The sequence below is a fragment of the Cervus elaphus genome, chromosome 19, assembly GCF_910594005.1.
Source record: "Cervus elaphus chromosome 19, mCerEla1.1, whole genome shotgun sequence".
Classification (NCBI taxonomy): Eukaryota; Metazoa; Chordata; class Mammalia; order Artiodactyla; family Cervidae; genus Cervus; species Cervus elaphus.
In genome coordinates this window covers 48,678,937-48,700,343 of record NC_057833.1, presented here as the reverse complement: position 1 = coordinate 48,700,343, position 21,407 = coordinate 48,678,937, and the positions used below count along the sequence as shown (strand labels likewise).

Genomic DNA, 21,407 nt, shown 5'->3' with positions numbered 1-21,407 from the left:
CCGCCTCGCCTGGGCCCGCCCACCCACGGCCGCCGGCCAGGCCCCGCCCCCTCGGCCTGCGCCCGCCCCGCCCCACCGCGCCTAGCTCGCGGCTGCGCAGGCTGAGAGCGCTCCTGGGTTAGGCCCGCAGTTGGGAATGGTACTTGGGAAGGGGGAGCCTGCGGGGAAAGTGGTCAGCTCCCGAGCCTGGAGACCCAGGAATCCGGGAGAACCGGTGGAGGAAGAGAAAGACAGAAAGGCAAGGGGAAGGTGAAAATAGGGTGGATGCTGGTACCACTCAGGTTGGTGATCACCTAAAGAAAACTTTGAAATCGGTAGAAATCCGAGGCTGTGATCTGACGTCGCCCTCTTGGCATTTATCTTGCCTGCCATCAGCGGTTCCTTTTTGGCCCCACCCCCACCCCCCAAACACGCTCCCGGAAAGATCAGAGCCGCGTAACTCACTAATTTTCAACAGGTTGAGTGACACAATCAGGAAAAAGTGAACACTTTTCAAGTGTTTGAGAAAAGCGAAGCGCTTAACTGAAGCTGTGTTTGAGTTCTATCTTCAAGTTTCTTGAAGCCCTGGTGATATCTGATAATTTTCTATAAACACTTCAGGTGAATTTTCGGAACCTGTTTTCTAGGCAAGCATTCACTATGATAACCTGACGGGAAACGCTCCCTGGGTGTACCAGACTGTGGTACTTTGTAGTACCTTGTATAGAAAGTCTGGTCATCCGTTTTTCAAGGAGAGAAACTGATCTTTCTGTCTAAATAACTTAGCTGTTCGAAGCGGTGACACGCAATTTCCTCCTCCTCCTGATACTTCTTTTGGCATGGTAGCGATTTTTCCCATTCATCCCTAAAACCTCAAGTTATGTCCAAGTGCTGATGTCACTTTGTCCATAAATCAGTTATGACCTTTCTCATACTTCTTTACAATTATTTATTTATGTCTGTCTGCCCCAATTGGACTTCAGACTCCTTTAAAGCAGGACCTTATTTTATTATTTTTTCTCTCTTACCAAGCCTAGGACATTTACCAATAAATGTTTAAAGGCATTTAGGACTTCCCTGGTGGTCCAGTGGTTAAGAATCCACCTTGCAATGCAAGGGACACAAATCCAATCCCTGATCCAGGAATATCCCACATGCCAGTGAGCAACAGAGCCTCTGTGCTGCAACTACTGAAGCCCATGTGCCTAGAGCCTTGATGAACAACAAGAGAAGCCACTAATGAGAAACCTGGGCACCACAAGGAGAGAAAGCCCATGTGCAGCAACAGGGACCCACTACAGCCAAATAAATAAGCAAAGCTTTAATGTTTCAAGGCATTTAAACAGTTTTTCAGGGAATATCCAGGCTAGGCATGTTCTTAGCTTCTATTTTTTTTTTTTTTTTTTTTTTTTGTGGCTTCACTGTGTGACTTGTGGAACCTTAATTTCTCCACCAAGGGTTGAACAACCCTAGCCCTTCACAGTGAGAGTGTTGAGTCCTAACCACTGGACCACCAAGAAATTTCCAGGAACCATTTTTAAATCAGAAGACTTTATTAATTTATTATAGGAGAAATAGATATATTTTCAGGGACAGATTTGTATCTGTTAATTTTTGTCGTTCAGTTGCTAAGTGGTGTTCGACTGAGACCCCACTGACTGCAGCATGCCAGGCTCTTCTGTCCTTCACTGTCTCCAGAAATTTGCTCAGATTCATGTCCATTGAGTCAGTGTTGCTATCTAACCATCTCATTGTCTGCTGCCCCCTTCTTTTTCCTTCAGTCTCTCCAGGGTCTTTTCTAATGAGTCAGATCTTCTCATCAGGTGGCCAAAGTATTGGAGCTTCAGCTTCAGCATCAATTCTTTCAATGAATATACAGAGTTAATTTCCTTTAGGATTGACTGATTTGATCTCCTTGCTGTCCAAAGGACTCTCAAGTGTCTACTCTAGCACCACAAAAAGCATCAGTTCTTTGGTGCTCAGCCTTCTTTATGGTCCAACTCTCACACCATATGTTACTATTGGAAAAAACATAGCTTTGATTATATGGACCTTTGTCTGTATCTGTTACACTGTGCCCTTTTCCCAGTTTTGAGATACCCAGGAAAGTAAGTCCTAGAGCCATTGAGATAATTGCTCTGGGCTGATGACTTGAGCATCTCACCTTGCAGTGAATAGTGTTAAAAAACCGTAATTCAACTGAGTAAACTTCGAAAGTCAAGCCCAGAGAATTGATGCTTTTGAAGTGTGGTGTTGGAGAAGACTCTTGTGAGTCACTTGGACAGCAAGGAGATCAAACCAGATCAATCAGATCAAATCCTGAAAGAAATTAACCCTGAATATTCATTGGAAGGACTGGTGCTGAAGCTCCAATACTTTGACCATGTGATGCAAAGAGCTGACTCACTGGAAAAGAGCCTGATGCTGGGAAAGATCAAAGGCAGGAGAAGTGGAGGACAGAGGATGAGATGGTTGGATGGCATCACCGACTCAATGGACATGAGTTTGAGCAAGCTCCAGGAGATGGTTAAGGACAGGGAAGCCTGGCGTGCTGCAGTCCATGGGGTCACAAAGAGTCAGACACGACTGAATGACTGAACAACAACAAACTTTGAGGATCTTTTTGGCTTTATTCAACAATTCATGGATCAGGCATCATCCCATCTAAGCAGGGATAGGCACTCCAATGAGCTGTACAAAGTGGAAGACTTAGGAGGGAACAAGGGCAAGGAAGTTATACCAGCAAAAACTGAATTGTTTGTGGTAAGGACACCTTCCTTTCGAGGATCAGTTCAGTTCAGTCGCTCAGTCGTGTCCAACTCTTTGCGACCCCATGAATCACAGCACGCCAGGCCTCCCTGTCCATCACCAACTCCCAGAGTTTATTCAAACTCATGTCCATCGAGTCGGTGATGCCATCCAGCCATCTCATCCTCTGTCGTCCCTTCTCCTCCTGCTCCCAATCCCTCCCAGCATCAGGGTCTTTTCCAATGAGTCAACTCTTCACATCAGGTGGCCAAAGTATTGGAGTTTCAGCTTCAGCATCAGTCCTTCCAATGAACACCCAGGACTGATCTCCTTTAGGATGGACTGGTTGGATCTCCTTGCAGTCCAAGGGACTCTCAAGAGTCTTCTCCAACACCACAGTTCAAAAGCATCAATATTTTGGTGCTCAGCTTTCTTCACAGTCCAACTCTCACATCCATACATGACCACTGGAAAAACCATAGCCTTGACTAGATGGACCTTGTTGGCAAAGTAACGTCTCTGCTTTTTAATACGCTATCTAGGTTGGTCATAACTTTCCTTCCAAGGAGTAAGCGTCTTTTAATTTCATGGCTGCAGTCACCATCCACAGTGATTTTGGAGCCCCAAAAAACAAAGTCTGACACTGCTTCCATTGTTTCCCCATCTATTTCCCATAGAGTGATGGGACCAGATGCCATGATCTTAGTTTTCTGAATGCTGAGCTTTAAGCCAACTTTTTCACTCTCCTCTTTCACTTTCATCAAGAGGCTTTTTAGTTCCTCTTCACTTTCTGCCATAAGCGTGGTGTCATCTGCATATCTGAGGTTATTGATATTTCTCCCGGCAATCTTGATTCCAGCTTATGCTTCTTCCAGCCCAGCATTTCTCATGATGTACTCTGCAAATAAGTTAAATAAGCAGGATAGTAGTGTCTAAAGAACAAATTACCTCACTAGTGCTGACCAAGTAATTCCTGATTGACAAGTTTGATTCCATTTTGGGAAGAGCTGAAACTGTAATGAAGTTAAATATTAAGTCCCGTTTGATGACATGGGGCTAGCATAAGTGACCTGAGGTACCTTTCCTTTTTATGAAGGTAAAGTCACTACACTGGCTAAAGTCTAGAAGAGCCCAAGACTAGCTTGGTGGAGATTTCAGATACAGGTGTCCTCCATTCTTCTGATTCAGATAGGGGGATATCTATCCCAGCACTTCCCTCAGGGAGGGCCTGAATGGGAAAATCTCAGGAGCAGGGTTATCTAGGGTGGGGTAGTCACCTTCTATGTGGACACACTCCCCACCTCGTCGAGCCAGTGGAACTTCAGTTTCTTACATCTGAATAGTGACATTTAAGCTCCCATTTTGTCATGGGTTTAACAAATATTTATTGAGCTCTGCTGTTAGCCTAGGAACCCCATTAAACACCCATTCTTGCTCCCCATCATCTGGTTCTCCCATCATCAGGGAGGTTCTGTGCTCCCCTCCCCAGGATTCTCCTCCTGTGTCTGGCCAACCTCTCAGGGTCTGTGAAGGTCATGTTCTTCTTCCTCTGAAACTATACTCTTCTTCTCCTTGACCAGCAACCAACCCCAACCCCTCCCATCTCTCATTTTAGTGTCATTGTGGGTGACATCTGCTTCATGTATTCTGAAGATGTATATTAGGCACATACAAACTTATGACTGTTGTGTATTTCTAGTGGAATTGATCTTTTATCATGGAGAAGTGTCTCTTTCTGTCTACTGATACTCTGTGCATTAAGGCCCATTTTATCTGATATCCATATGGCCACACCAGCTATGTGATGCTTATTGTTTTGTTTGCATGGTAGATCTTTTTCCATTTTGTTATCTTCAACCTATCTGTGTCTTTAAAGTGTTTCATATAGACAGTATAAGTGGGAGAGGGGAGCGGGGAGGAAGGCTGCATTTGTGAGAAAATTTAAATTACCATGAATCAGTTTAAAACATTAATGTCTTAGATAGAATCTTCTACTTGGAACTTCTGGTATCATTTGCCCCTTGCTGTGTGGACTGCCACAGGGGAACACTTTAAGTCACTAATCAGAGGTACCACCCTCCTGAGGGGGATCCTATCCTTCTTCAGCCAATCACCCTCAAAAAGCAGTGGTTCCCAGGGCAGCAAAGCAAAGGGAAAGCCATGCTGTGAATGAGAACACCCAGGAATAGAATGAAGTGAGGGCAGGACGCAGGAAAGAGAACAGTATCTGGGATCTTAACCTCTGCCTGAGAAGCAGCGTGTCAGAAAGGTGAACAAGAAACAGGCAAGAAACAGTTGTTGTGACTGATAACCTGTGGAGAGCTCTTCAATTGTTTTCTCCTAAACTATTTTGCCCTTTTTATGGACATCTATAGAAAAACAGGGGACTTCCTGAATACTAGAAATAATTTTAAATAAGTAAATTTATACTGAATGTACTTTGCCCTGTCTTTATTCTTTTTCCTTTATTGTGTTCTGCTTCAGTTATTTCCACCAGTCTATCTTCCAGCTCATGTAACTGTTCTGCCTCACTTACTCTGCTGTTGATTCCCACCAGTGTATTTTTAATCTCAGTTATTGTGTTGTTGATTGTTGTTTTAATTTTTCTAGGTCCTTGTTAAACAAGACCTGTGTCTTCCTGATCCATGCCTCCATTTATCTTCTAGATTTTGGGTCATCTTTAGTATCATTACTTTGAATTCTTTTTCAGGTAGACTGCCTATTTCCTCTTCATTTGTTTGGTCTTATGGGTTTTTACCATTTTCCTTCATCTGCTGCATATTTCTCTGTCTTTCCATTTTGTTTAATTTACTGTGTTTGGGGTCTCCTTTCTGCAGACTGGAAGGTCATAGTTGCTCTGAATTGTCTGCCTGCCATGGGTGGGGTTGGACTAGTGCCTTGTGAAGGCTTCTTGTTTTGGGGGGACTTGTGCCCATGTTCTGATGGATGGGGCTGGATTTCATCTCTCTGGAAGGCAGTGCCATGGCCAGTAGTGTGTTTTGGGGTGTCTATGGGTTCAGTATGGCTTTGGGCAGCCTGTCTGCTAATCTGCAGGGTTGTGATTCTGCTTTGCTGAAGGATTGGTGTGGGGCATCCAGCACTGGAGTTTGCTGGATTTTGGGTGGAACATGGTCTTAGTGTTGAGATGGAGGCCTTTGGGAGGGCTCTTGCCTATTAATTTTCCATGCAGTTAGGAGTTCCCTGGTGGTCCAAAGTCCTGGAGTTGACTCTCCTGCCTCTGGGGTTCAGGCTCAACCCCTTACAGCAGCATCAAGACTTCACAGGGCACACAGCACAGAAGACAAAACACCTAGACTAATGGTGAAACAATTCTCAACATCCAAGATCACCCAAAAAGATTCACACACTTAAACAAAGCAGAGAAGAGCGAAGAAGGAGAAAAAAGGGGGAAAAAAGATCAAAAGAAAAGAGCGCAATCAAGTCAATAACCTAACTCCTAAGTGAAAACAGGTACTAAAAATTAGACTCTCAAAGATACAAAATTAAAAACAAAAATCAAAAACATGGAAAAAAATTAAACTCTCAAAATTATAAAATCAAAAACATCAAAAACAAAAAATATGTAATTTGTTTAAAAGATAAGGTGTTTTTATTTTTTAAGAAAAAATAGGTTACAAAAAATAAAAATTAAAGGAGTAATAAAGAACTGTATTAGGCCAATATGAGAAGAAGAGGGAAAAAGCAGGGGGGTGCAGAATACAGAGAGTGGCAGTGAGAGGAATGTTCAAGTGATTCTTGTTTTCCTGCTGCAGTCCATCTGCCTATTCAGAAAGTCTTCCAATATATCTTGGAAGGTCTCTGAACCTGTTGTGGGTGGTGTGGGGTCAGCTTAGACTCAGATCTTCCCTTGCTCAAGCTTGTACTTGGCTCTCAAAGTCTACAGTTGCCCCTAAAGCACACAACCTCAGATTAATTGCAGGCATTTAAACCTCTGCACTTGCCACTTCTGGGGCGGTTTCCTCTTCTTTCCTTTGCTCACAGACCTTGGTGTTCCACTTTGGTTTGGGGGTTGCCTCTTCTTCTAAGTCTCTCTCCAGTGTCTGTTCTCTGCCCAGACACGACACGAGGGGGCGAAAGTAGCCACTTATTAGGACTCACTTGCTCAGTTGTGCTGGGAAGAGGGAGGGGTACAGCAGATACTGCTGGGGTGTGTACGGAGTGCTTGTCATGGCTGGGCCCTGAGGGAGGTTGCCCAGTCTGGGGTGGGTCATGTGCTTCCCCAGGGGAGTTGGTTCCAGGTTGTGACATCCTTGGCAGAGCCAAGCCACTCAGGCTCTCAGGAAGATGTGGGTAGCGACGGGCATGTGTTCACAGCTTGATGGTAGTTGTGATCTGTGGGGTCAGTACTGAAGAGCTCCTGCCCCTGGCACTCATGCCTGCTTCTCTGCCTCTGGGACCTTAGATCGATAGATCAGAGTCCTTTGTTCTGTGAGCACATGGAGTTAGAGCATGGGGGCATTAGAGATTTCCCATGGAATAATCTTTTGCTTCTCTGGTGGTCCCACATATCTCCCCCTTAAGAATCTGAATATGTCCTACACATTTCAGGGCTTTCCTGGTGGCTCAGATGGTAAAGAATTTGTCTGCAATGCAGGAGACCCAGGTTCGAGATCCCCTAGAGAAGGGAATGGCAAGCCACTCCAGTATTCTTGCCTGGAGAATCCCATGGACAGAGGAGCCTGGTGGGCTGCATTCCATGGGGTCGCAGAGTTGGATACAACTGAGACACTAACAAACACTGGTGGTCCCGGGGTTTTCCCTGGTCTGCTTCCTTTGTGTCATATTAGCCCCCTCAGAGTACCTTCATGGCCGTCAACCCCCGTTCCTCTCACTAAGGACCAATCCCGAGGCCTGAATCTCCACACCCAGCCCCTGCTTGCCACAAGTGTGAGAGCCACGTGCGATCTCAGTGATGAAGTTTCTCCATTTTGCCTTCGGCGCATCTGTCTCGCTGTGCTTCCCTCTGAGGTTCTGAAGCTCCCCTCACCTGACCTTGCTTGTGAGGGGTTTTCCTAGTATACAGAAACCTTTTCTCCTTCATGACTCTGTCCCCAGGATGCAGGCCCCCATCCCAAATTCTTTGTCTCCTTTTTTGTCTTTTATCTTTTGCCCTACCTCATTCCGAGGAGATTGGCTTGCCTTTCTGTAAATCTGGGGTCTTCTGGCAGCGTTCCAAAGGTGTTCTGTGGGAACTGTTCCACATGCAGATGATATTTTGATACCTTTATTGGGGAGAAGGTGGTCTTCCCGTCCTATTCCTCCACCATCTTCTCTCCCTTTCTGCCCTGTGTTTAGACTGGTTGTTTTCTTGATGATATTTTTTTCATGAATTTTTTGATGATTTTTTCTCACATACTCATTAACCCCTTTCATTGAAGGCTGGCTTTTTTCTGTTCTGGCATGTCTCCCCTGGTTTACTAACATACTGTCTCCTCTTCTAGGCTAATGAGGGAGTGGGGAGTGTCTCACATCTCTATGTCCCCAGCACTCAGCATATCGGTCTCCTGAATTAATAAATGAGTGGGGGGTGGGACAGAGCATACAAGACCAAACAAGCAAACAAATAATAAGAAACCACACTTTTGCTTATTAAAGCCAGGTAGGTCTCCTGCCCACCCTACCTCTCATTGTACCAGTCAGGCCAAAAGAAAGTCCTTCCTCCTCCAGCCCATGTAGGCATTTCCTCATACCCGAATTCTCCCTAAAACTGCAAGGAAGGAAGTAGGTAAAAATGGTGATGGTGGAATGGTGGCCAGTGCTGCCTCCTTCCATATCCCTTCCCCAGTCCCAAGATGGGCCCTCCTCCCTAGCCCCTGCCCCATGGGCCTGGTCCTGTGAGGACCCCAGCTTGGTTCCTGAGAATCTTTTCCTTGAGATGGAGAGGCACAAAGCAGAGTTACCATGTCCCTTTATACGTCTGGGCCCTAAAGTCAGAGCTCTGCTTCTACCAGGGAGTGACTCTGAGCAGCCTTACCATCCTCACTTCTCCCCTTTGTTAGGCAGGAAAAACAGTGACATGGCAGAGATCTGAGTCAGCTGACTGGTTCCAGAAACCACCAACTTCAGCCCTAAGGGGAATGGGAGAGGAGGGGATTTTTTTTTCCTATATAAATAACCCAAACTGGAGATCATCGGTAAGGTATTATCTGAGAGATCCTCTAATCAACCCCTTCATTTTTCTGATGAGGGCCAGGAAGCCCAGAGAGCCAGTTAGACTTACACATATTCCTCACTAGTAGTAGTAGTGGTGTTGGTCGCTCAGTCATGCCCGACTCTTTGCAACCCCATGGACTGTAGCGCACCAGGCTCCTCTGTCCATAGAATTCTTCAGGCAAGAATACTGGAGTGGGTAGCTATTCTCTTCTCCATGGGATATTCCTGACCCAGGGATCAAACCCAGTCTCCTGCTTTGCAGACAGATTCTTTATTGAGAGCCACCAGAGAAGCCCATTGTCAGCATTAACAACCAGCTAATAGCAGAAGGTGGTTGGGATAGAGCTCACTGGCCCTAAACTCTGATTGAGGGGCAGAGAGTGCCTGGCTTAGCTTCTTCTAAAGGCCAAAGTAAGCCATTTCCTTGTCTGGAGGGATGGAGGAGAAGTTTTTTCTCTTCCACTTGAGTCAGAATGAGGTGCTGGGAAGACAACCACAGCTATCTATCAACACCAGTGAATAGATTAATAAATTGTGGTATATTCCAAACAATTCAGCAATAAAAAAGAATATACAAATCAACATGGATAAATAGCAGATAATTATGCTGAATGGAATAAGTCAGACCCCCCACCCCCAGCAAAAGACCATACTGTTTGATTCTGTTAACAAACCTGTGATACAAAGCAGTTAGTGATGTAATGGGTTGAATGATAACCTCCAAAATGATATGTCCATATCCCAATTCCTGGAACCTGTGAATGTTACCTTACTTAATAAAAGGTCTTTGCAGGTGTAATAAAGGATCCTGAGATGAGTTCACCATCCTGAATTATCCTGGTGGGCCTTAAATTCAATGTCAAGTGTCCTTACAATACAATACACCGATATAAGAAGTTCCCTGGAAACAGGAAAGAAGATGGGGAGAGGTGGAAAGGAAAGATTACAAAGAATTAAGAGTCTACTTTCAGGAATGATAAATATTTTCATTATCATGACTGTGATACTGTTTCATGGATGGAGACGTATGTCAAAACTTATCAAATTGTATACTTTAAGTCCATTATACATTAACAGAACTGTTAAAAAGATGAAAGATCCATGGATCCAAAATGAGACTCCACTTGCAATATTTTGGCTTTTTGGAAGTAACATTGATATATGGTGCATTCTCAGGAAATTGATTATGAGAGAAAAGTACCATCATATGAAGAACAGCTAAATAACACCAGAATATTAAAATTGGGAGAATGAACATACATATAAATACAAATAGTAATCAAATATATTAAGTAATCAAATAATAATCAAAAGTAATCAAATATATTAAGTATTGTGACATACAAGTTAAAACATTCTCATCTTATATGAACTTCATCAGAATCGAGATCAATGACATCCTTGTAGTGAGACAGATTTTGGTTCAAATAACTTCCTAAAGTCAGTACCTGTCCACAGATATGATAGTGGTTGGAGGAGCTAGTTAGTGGGAGGCTACCTGTCTAGATGGACAGAGGAGCCTGGTAGGCTAGCCCATGAGGTTGTGAATGAGCCAGACGCAACTTAGCGACTAAAGAAGAACAACAATGTGTCTCAAGATCATAGAGTGGAAGCCTCTCTGACTTGTGTTTGATCTTATGTTTTTCATGATTTTTTATCCTCTCCAATTCCTCTTGTTTTTTCCCTCTTGTTTTGCTGGAGCATATACTTTAAAAGTTTCCAGAAAAGGAAATGCTGGCATAAAATTTTGAAATCTTTTTTTTTTTATAAGACATTATGATAACTTGTACTTTAACAAGGCTTCAATGTTCACATTCTAGATTCAGAATAAGCAATGGAGAGAACAGCTATTAATATTTATGCTTCTGTTGATCACTGTAGAACAAGATTCTTCCTAGAGTGTTAGTAAAATAGAAATTCTGAAATCTTGAATGTCAGATTTGTCTTTTGGCTGGGAGTAAAATTCTAGGCAAAATTGGAGGCATTACTCTTTTGCCTTTTAGCTTTAAGTGATGTTATTGAGAAGGCTGGTACTATTCTCTTTTTAGAATCTCTCTATCCTTGCCTCCATGTGTGCTAAGTTGCTTCAGTCATGTCTGACTTTGAGCAACTGTACGGACTGTGCCTGCCAGGCTCCTCTGTTTGTTGGATTCTCCAGGCAAGGATACTGGAGTGGGGAAAAAACAAAAAACAAGAATACATGAGTGGGTTGCCATGCCCTCCTTCAGGGGATCTTCCCGACCCAGGGATGTTGGAACCCGCATCTCTTATGTCTCCTGCATTGGCAGGCAAGTTCTTTACCACTAGCACCACCTAGGACGCCCTCTGTATCCTTAATGAAATTTCACAGTGTGCTTTGGTTTGGGCTTTTGTTTTTTCCCTATTGTGCAGGGTATTCATGGCATTTTCAAATGAATTCACATCATTTACTTCTGGGAAATTTTTAAATATCATCCTTGCCATTGGTTTTCTTTCCCTGGAATCCCCACTAGTTACATATTAGACTTCCTAGACTGCATCTCCCATTTTCATATTATTTCTTTCCTATTGTCCATTATCTGTCCTTTTGTTCTATTTGCTGAGAGTTTTTTCTCACTTATCTTTTAGAACATCTATTGAGTGGTTAATTTGAACTATCATATTTTAAATTTCCAAGACCAGTGCCTGTTCTCTGAACAATCCATTTTAAAAATAGCATTTTGTTCATGTTTCATAGAAGCAAAATCATCTGTCCAAAGATTTAATTTTTTCTGAAGTTATTTCCCCAAACTTCCTAAATTATCACCTTCCTCTAATTTCTCTTCTCCTGTTTGCTTTGATCTCTTTTTTATTTATGTTGGAAGCTTTCCTGAAATGTGAGCTGAACCTTAGCTATTAAAATGAAGTGTGATGTTGTGTGTGTGTGTATATATATATATATATGTATATATATATATATACATACACAGTGTGGGGAAACACAGATGTGTGTAGTGTGTTGGAGAGAGGGTAGAGAATTATGTTGAAGGAGTTGGTATATATACAGTGTGGAGGAACACAGATGTGTATAGTGTGTTGGAGAGAGGGTAGAGAATTAAGTTGAAGGAGTTGGTGACTTGGCTTTACTAACAGAGTTGTCAGCTGAGCTTTTTGTTGGTGGACCCTTTAAATTTATCATAGGACTTTTTGTTTTCTGGAGTTTTACTCCAGAAAATGTATCTTTTAATCTCTCACCTAAGGGTTTAAGTCTGACTGCCAATATTTTGGGAGTGGGATAGAGGAAGGGGCTGAAAGGTCTCACTTTTAAGTCTATAGACTTTAACTTGTTCCCTGTTTTTTCAGTTTAATAGTTTATTTGTGTTCTTGAATTGGGAACCTCTCTGGTTAAATCTCTCCGAGTCTTTTGTAGGGTGGAACAAGGGTAAGTCACCTGGATGCATTGTTCAGAGCTTTTTATGCAGACTTTGAACCAACCTTCTTTTTTTTTTTTTTGAACCAACCTTCTTGATTTCGTCTCAATGCTCAACTCTGCCTTCCATATTACCGAGGTATCAGTGATGCTCTTCTGGGATTTGGAAAGACCAATACATAGCCTTGCCTGTGTCTTCATACCATTTTCAGGAATTAAGTTTTAGTTTCTTCCCTCATCTAAGTCTGTGAGGATACAGAGAGTTTTGCCACATCTGAGTCCAGTGCATCAAGCAGCTCTAAAAGGAATACTCAGCAGGTGTTTGTTGAATGAATGAAACTCTAGCTAAGTGACCTGAAGTGAGCACCAAACTTTCTGAGCAATAATTTCTTCATCTCTACAGTATGAACACCCATCCCTGAGTTTCCAACTTCACAGGGTTGTTTGAACATTAAGTGAAGATGCTTTGTAAGAATTTCCTTTGCAATTTGGTTTTTGGACCAAATTGGGATTTTTGTTGTTGTTGCTGCTGTTTATACCACTAGAATATATTTATTAAAATTTTCATGTGTATGAGCTTTGTCTTTTTTATCCCCCATATGGTAGAATCTGGAGAAGGGAATGGCAGTCCACTCCAGTATTCTTGCCTGCAAAATTCCATGGACAGAGAAGCCTGGCGGGCTGTAGTCCATGGGGTCGCAGAGTCGAACATGACTGAGTGACTAACACACACATGGTAGAATCATCTTATATTCACTTTTCTACTATCTCTGGTGAATCATCACTCAGTTTCCAGTCACTGTAGCAGCTAAAAAGAATCCCTCCGAAGTGTAGATTATGGAATAATCACACCAATTTGCCTTTCTACGGGAACACATTGAATAGAAGTTAGCTTTCATCTTAAGGCAATATTTTTAACAAAATTTCAGACTTACCAAATTAATTAGTAAATCTTAAGAATCCATCTAGACAGCATATCAAAAAGCAGAGACATTACTTTGCCAACAAAGGTCCATCCAGTTAAGGCTATGGTTTTTCCAGTGGTCATGTATGGATGTGAGAGTTGAACTATAAAGAAAGCTGAAAAAAAAAAAAAAAAAAAAGAAAGCTGAGCGTCAAAGAACTGATGCTTTTGAACTGTGGTGTTGGAGAAGACTCTTGAGAGTCCCTTGGACTGCAAGGAGATCCAACCAGTCCATCCGAAAGGAAATCAGTCCTGAATATTCATTGGAAGGTCTGATGCTGAAGCTGAAACTCCAATACCTTGGTCACCTGATGCGAAGAGCTGACTCATTTGAAAAGACCCTGATGCCGGGAAAGATTGAGGGCAGGAGGAGAAGGAGACGACAGAGGATGAGATGGTTGGATGGCATCACCGACTCAATGGACATGAATTTGAGTAAACTCCGGGAGTTCGTGATAGACAGGGAGGCCTGGCGTGCCACAGTTCATGGAGTCGCAAAGAGTCAGAAACGACTGAGCGACTGAACTAAACTGAAGAATCCATCTGTAGAAGTTGGTTCATCAAGTACCAGATATTTACAGTAAGAGTAACATATGAGGATTATGGAGTGAGGAACTCAATACTTTTTTTCTTATTTTTAGTGACAAGTAGGTATTAAAGTTGATGGTTACTACATGACTACCGGAAAAACCATAGGAAAAAAATAAATAAATAAAGTTGATGGTTACAACTTGCAGAGTTCAGTGAATCAATATACAACTGCCATACCTCACCCAATACACAACCTAAAAGTAAGAATACCTACTTTTTGTCACTTCCAGTCTTGGACTTCTTAACATACAATTTCTCATAGCCAGAAGGAAAGTGTACATTGTGTACATTTAAAACTTTGGCCCAAAAGATAGACACAATTGCTACAAAAACTGCTCCCCTGGCCAATTAACAAGGCATAGACTAAAAGAACAAAACAAAAACCAAAAAAGGCCTCTACCTCTTGTTAGGTGAGTAAGCTGCAGTATATGTCAAGAAAAGGACAGGGACTTAACTCCTGGTACAGTGGATAAGAATCTGCCTGGCGATGCAGGGGACACGGGTTTGATCCCTGGTCTGGGAAGATCCTACATCCTGCAGAACAACTAAGCTTCTGTGCCACAACCACTGAGTCTGAGCTCCAGAGCCCACAAGCAGCAGCCCACATGCTCAACTACTGAGGACCATGCATCTAGAGCCTGTGCTCTGCAACAAGAGAAGTCACTGCAATGAGAAGCCCAGGCATCAAAATGAGTAGTAGCCCCCACTTGCCCCAAGGAGAGAAAGTTCATGCACAGCCATGAAGATTGAGAGAAACCAAAAATAAATAAATAAATAAATATTTTTAAAAGGGACTCATAGGTTATTATTATTTTTTTAAAAGGACAAGGTAAAACAGTTAGCCTAAAGTGGTATTACTTCACTTCTGTCAACATGGGGAGATTTCAGTTACTTTAAATGTATTTTGAACAAGAATTTTAAAAATCCTATTTCATTAATTCTTAAAATGGTTCAAAAATTCAAAGAAATAAATGAGCATTCAAATGGTTCAAAGAACAAAACAAAAACTTCTATTCCAATTTACTTAAGTAGTAAAATTAAAATATTTCATTAAAAATAAAAACACAACTAAGCTTACTCCCTTATCTTCCCAAAAGATTCCTGAAGGTAAGGATTTCAAATCAATGTCCTGGGCTTCCTTGGTGGCTCAGTAGTAAAGAATCTACCTGCCAATGTAGGAGATGTGGGTTTGATCCCTGATTCGGGAAGATCCCACACGCTGTGAAGCAACTAAGCCCCTGTGCCACAACTTTGAGCCTGCATTAGAGCCTGGGAGCTGCAACCACTGAGCCACCACTGAAGCCTGGACACCCTAACGCCCGTGCTCTGCAACAAGAGAGGCCACTGCAAACCACGACTAGAGAGTAACCCCTGCTCTCTGCAACTAGTGAAAAACCCATGCAGCAGTGAAGATCCAGGACAGACAAAAATAAATAAATTATTGAAAAAATAAAAATCAACATCATTATACACGTGTGTGTATATATACACATATATACATACAGCTGACTCATTTTGCTGTACAGCAGAAACACTGTAAAACAACTAATTCCAATAAAAAAATAAAATATGGAGAAGGAAATGGCAACCCACCCCAGTAATCTTGCCTGGAAAACGCTATGGACAGAGGAGCCTGGCAGGCTACAGTCCATGGCATTGCAAGAGTCAGACACAACTTAGCGACTAAACCATCTACTACTACCACAAAGTGAATATATGCCTAAAGATAACATGTGAAAAGGATATTTGCCATATACTAGCTAGTTTCTTTGGGGGAGGGTGGGAGTCAAGGAAGACAGGTTATTTTTTCTTCAACTTCCATTTTATACTTAATGACCATTATTTTTACTAGTACTGTAAAACTATGAAAAATTAATAAAATACTAGAAGTTTCATGTAAAAATAAATTAAAAAATAAATGCCCTTCTCAAATGAATGGAGAAATAACTCCAACTTTCTATTTCTCTCCACTCATAAAATAGACAAAGGCATCACTGTTGTCCAGTTTTATTATTTTTTAATCTTTCCAACACATGAACTTTAATTCATTTTGAGATTTTTTTCAGTGCATTTCACAGCAAAAATGAACAAGGGAATCATTAAAATGGTTGTACATAAACCAATTATTTTCTTACAATTTACAATTTGTTGAAAAAATTATTTTACTGTTTTCATCCTATTAACCCCCTTCAATAAAACACAATTTATCAGCGCACAAAGCTTAAACATCTTATGTTGATGCAACAGATACAGCCACCTACAACGGCTGATGAATAATAGGTATATGTTACACACACTGATTGGAAGACCACATCAGGAGAAACAGAGTAAGGCACCACTCTTGGAAAATTAAGGTAGCTTGCAGTAAAACAACTGTTGAGTACCATAAGTAGGTGCTCAATAAATACTTGAATGAATGATGAAAGCCATAATTAGCACTATTCTTTTGTCAGTAATTCTTCAACCTCAATAAAATACTTAAAAAAAAAAGATCTGTACCTGAATACAACTTCCTGATACCTTTTTTCCTGGTATCTTTTTTATTTCATACTCTTTCGTTAGCATTTGAGTTTCCTTGAAAAGAAAACAAAACCATACTATACATACATTTAGTCACATATTCAAATTCTGAATTACTGACAAATAGGAATAGTTATTTTAAATTTTGAGTGAACGGAGGTAAAATAAAGCATACTTATCCAGAGGGATAGCACATAATACTGGATATTAACCTACAAATGAAAAAAAAGGTAAGGAAAACAGTAACAGCTTTATTTTTAAATATTTGCTAGGTTCTTTAATGCCTCAGTTCTTGAGAAAGGCCAAAATCTCATCATATTGACATGAACACATTTAAAAAAATTGTCTCTCAAGTATAATATTTAATAAAACTAGGTATTGAAAAATGTTCTGCAATTTTTCAAGTCAATGTTGTTTTCAAGTATATTAAAATGCTCAGAAGAAAAAATTCTCCACGGTTATAATTCTAATCAATTTATAAATATACTTTTTAAAAGAGAGTTCCAACAGAGGTGGATAATGGATAAGTTCCTCAGACACAGGCACACAGTCTCTTTGAAGGAACAGAATGCCTTGTTATGACAACCTGGTTGATTTTTTTTTTTTTAACACTGATTTCAGGCACAATGGCTGAAGCCACTTCTGGGTCATCTTCTTCCTCCTCTCGGTTTGTTCTAAGAGTAGCGAATACTTCAGCTACTAACAGAAAGCAAAGCACAAACTCTAAAAGAGACTTCAATTTTCACTATAAAGAAATTAAAATCACTGAGTTCTCATTGTGTTTATCTGCTGCCCCCATGCAAAAACAGGGGATTCAAACTTAGCTTCTGGAGCAGAAACTGGATAAGAGATTATTCATCTAATAATTCAGGTGAAAGGTTTTCAGATGATATTGCTCACGTCACATGAACAGCTTGGTGAGAAGTCCATCGTGCTTCTTCCACACTTTGGTCTTGCTACAGTTCTATGGTGCCCTAATCGGTACATTCGTGTGTAATTAGTTTCAGTCTGTGCAATCAGGAAGCAGTTCACTCAGTGCAATGACTCCATACTGGGAGGGTTTAGGGTAAACAGAGAAGTTCATTTAGTTGAGTCTTAGATAGTATGTGTCACTCTGCTGGTTGTGTTGTTGGAATTATTTTCCAAAGGGGTTTGTGATAAACCCAGCCATCTCCCTGAAACAAGCAGAAAAACAAATTAAAGGACCATTCCTCTAGTATTTTCAGAATCAGTAACCAAAACTAGATGCCATGCTTTTATTGAAATGGAATTCTAATTTCACATTTAAACACAAGAGTTTTTTTTTTTTTTTTTAATTTTTTTATTAGTTGGAGGCTAATTACTTCACAACATTTCAGTGGGTTTTGTCATACATTGATATGAATCAGCCATAGATTTACACTTATTCCCCATCCCGATCCCCCCTCCCATCTCCCTCTCCACCCGATTCCTCTGGGTCTTCCCAGTGCACCAGGCCCGAGCACTTGTCTCATGCATCCCACCTGGGCTGGTGATCTGTTTCACCATAGATAGTATACATGCTGTTCTTTTGAAACATCCCACCCTCACCTTCTCCCACAGAGTTCAAAAGTCTGTTCTGTATTTCTGTGTCTCTTTTTCTGTTTTGCATATAGGGTTATCGTTACCATCTTTCTAAATTCCATATATATGTGTTAGTATGCTGTAATGTTCTTTATCTTTCTGGCTTACTTCACTCTGTATAAGGGGCTCCAGTTTCATCCATCTCATTAGGACTGGTTCAAATGAATTCTTTTTGACGGCTGAGTAAAATTCCATGGTGTATATGTACCACAGCTTCCTTATCCATTCATCTGCTGATGGGCATCTAGGTTGCTTCCATGTCCTGGCTATTATAAACAGTGCTGCGATGAACATTGGGGTGCACGTGTCTCTTTCAGATCTGGTTTCCTCAGTGTGTATGCCCAGAAGTGGGATTGCTGGGTCATATGGCAGTTCTATTTCCGGTTTTTTAAGGAATCTCCACACTGTTTTCCATAGTGGCTGTACTAGTTTGCATTCCCACCAACAGTGTAAGAGGGTCCCCTTTTCTCCACAGCCTCTCCAGCATTTATTTCTTGTAGACTTTTGGATAGCAGCCATCCTGACTGGTGTGTAATGGTACCTCACTGTGGTTTTGATTTGCATTTCTCTAATAATGAGTGATGTTGAGCACCTTTTCATGTGTTTGTTAGCCATCTGTATGTCTTCTTTGGAGAAATGTCTGTTTAGTTCTCTGGCCCATTTTTTGATTGGGTCATTTATTTTTCTGGAATTGAGCTGCAGGAGTTGCTTGTATATTTTTGAGATTAATCCTTTGTCTGTTTCTTCATTTGCTATTATTTTCTCCCAATCTGACGGCTGTCTTTTCACCTTACTTATAGTTTCTTTTGTAGTGCAAAAGCTTTTAAGTTTCATTAGATCCCATTTGTTTAGTTTTGCTTTTATTTCCAATATTCTGGGAGGTGGGTCATACAGGATCTTGCTGTGATTTATGTCGGAGAGTAAACACAAGAGTTTTTAAAGAAAAGATCTCTTTTGCTTAAGACATCAAAAAGTATGTGTGGTTTAGCTAGGATTAGGTGAGAAGTTCTGGTCTGGAAAGACCTAGTTTGTGCTCCATGTGGAAGTCATCTGTAGCAACTCTGCTACTTTTGCCAAGATGCTTCAAACTGAGCCTCACCCACAGAGTGACAGGTAGCATGTGGAACACGGAAAACGGCCACCAACATACTAACTGTTCTCTACATGGCAAATGGCATCTAGTAGCTGAGTATTGTTTTCTAGTTCTTTCCTGACTCTATCCCTTAGCTTTCCCTGGTTCCTGTGAACAGAAGGTTACCAAAAGGAGATAAAGTTAGTCAAAGAGTTTACTAAAGACAGGAGAAGACCAAGTGAGGAAAAAAGTGCTGTCAAGAATGCATGAAGCAGAATACTGGGGTAAAAGCCAAGCTGAGTAAAAGTTGAGGGGTAAAAGTTGAGGGGTAAAAGTTGAGGTCACAGTAGCTAAGACTGAAATTTAGTGCTTCTGCAATGAGGTTATTAAGTCAGTCAGATTTGAACCTCTGTCCATAATCCCTATATCGACTTCAATATATTTGCATTAAATTTTAAAAAATATATTTACAATACCCTGTTCCAAAAATGACTTATGGTCAGCAATTATGTGGCTCATACTGACAAGACTCTCTCCTTGACTAAACTTTAAAAGTTAAGACTCTTTTGTCTCTAGTTTTGCCTAAGCCTTCTAGGCCTGCTGAACTCAGTTTTAGCCAAAAAAATCCCGATGAACCAGTTTATCAAGAATCCTCTCATTTTTGATATCCAATGAAGTTCCTCTCCTCCCACCTTCTAACTAATCACGGGCCTCCCTCGATCCATCATCACTGACATCTGACCAAGGCCTCCTGGTAATTTTCCATCTACTCCCTCATCCTACATGCTCGCTATAAACTCCTACTTACCCCATATTCAGCATTGAATTCAATCTTTCTCCTCTATTGCAATATTCTTTAATTTTTCTATTTTTTAAATTTTTTATTTTTCCACTTATTTTTTATTAGTTGGAGGTTAATTACTTTACAATATTGTAGTGGTTTTTGCCATACATCGACATGAATCAGCCATGGATTTACATGTGTTCCCCATCCTGAACCCCCCTCCCACCTCCTTCCCCATCCCATCCCTCTGGGTCTTCCCAGTGCACCAGTCCTGAGCACTTGTCTCATGCATCCAACCTGGACTGGCGATCTGTTTCACACTTGATAATATACATGTTTCGATGCTGTTCTTTCAGATCATCCCACCCTCGCCTTCTCCCATAGAGTCCAAAAGTCTGTTCTATACACCTGTGTCTCTTTCTCTGTCTTGCATATAGGGTTATTGTTACCATCTTTCTAAATTCCATATATATGCGTTAGTATACTGTATTGATGTTTATCTTTCTGGCTTACTTCACTCTGTATAATGGGTTCCAGTTTTACCCATCTCATTAGAACTGATTATTGCAATATTCTGATGTCATTTAATCACATTACAGAATGCTAGGTTTACAAGTTAACCTGTGCCATCTGATCATCTCATTTCAAAGAAAAAATGGAGGCTCTGAGAAGTGAAATGGGCAGCCCAACTTCACCCAGGAAGGGACAGAGTTCTTTCCAGTACAACTTCTGTATATCTACCTACACTTAAAAAATAATACTTTTATTTATTTATTTATTTTTGGCTGTGATAGGTCTTTGTTGCTGCATGGGCTTTTCCCCAATTGTGGTGCACAGGCTTCTGATTGTGGTGGCTTCTCTTGCTGTGGCATTCGGGGTCTAGGATGCGTGGACTTCAGTAGTTGCAGCACGTGGGCTTAGCAGCTGTGGTTCCCAGGCTCTCGAGCACAGGCTCAACGGCTGTGGTGCACAGGCTAAGCTGCTCTGTGACATGTGGGATCTTCCCAGATCAGAAATAGAACCTGTGTCTCCTGCATTGGCAGGTGGATTCTTTACCACTGAGCCACCACGGAAGTTTAGCACCTGCCTACATTTTACAGATGAGGAAACTGAAGTGAGAAACGGTAAATAAACTATCCAAGGTATGAGCTGCGGTAGAAACTTAGACATCTGACTCCAGTGTGGCCCACTATTCTGTAAAAGCCTTCCTGCTTGCATTTATACACATCTCAAGAAATTTTAAACATCCATTTAAGAGGATACAACCAACAGATCCTGATGGATGTGTAAAATCACAGAAGGGAGGAAACAGATCTAATTTATTTTCTTGGGCTTGAAAATCACTGCAGACAGTGCCTGCTGCCATGAAATAAAAAAATGCTTGCTCCTTGGAAGATAAGCTATGACAAACCTAGACAGCATATTAAAAAGCAGAGACATCCCTGGAGAAGGGAATGGCAACCCACTCCAGTATTCTTGGCTGGAAAATCCCACAGACAGAGGAGCATAATGGGCTATAGTCCATGGCATCACAAAGAGTTGGAAAAAAAAAAAAAAAGCAGAGACATCACTTTGCCAACAAAGG

At 41.3% G+C, this 21,407-nt stretch overlaps 1 protein-coding gene across 1 annotated transcript in view; it reads right to left on the bottom strand.

The window, feature by feature from the left end:
- Positions 1-15,839: 15,839 nt before the first annotated feature.
- Positions 15,840-21,407, bottom strand: part of OSBPL11 (oxysterol binding protein like 11) — a 91,253-nt gene continuing 85,685 nt past the window's right edge. The window contains exon 13 of the mRNA XM_043874471.1: positions 15,840-17,539. Within this exon, the coding sequence (XP_043730406.1) occupies positions 17,474-17,539 (66 nt within the window). The 3' untranslated portion in view covers positions 15,840-17,473. The remainder of the gene's footprint in view (positions 17,540-21,407) is intronic.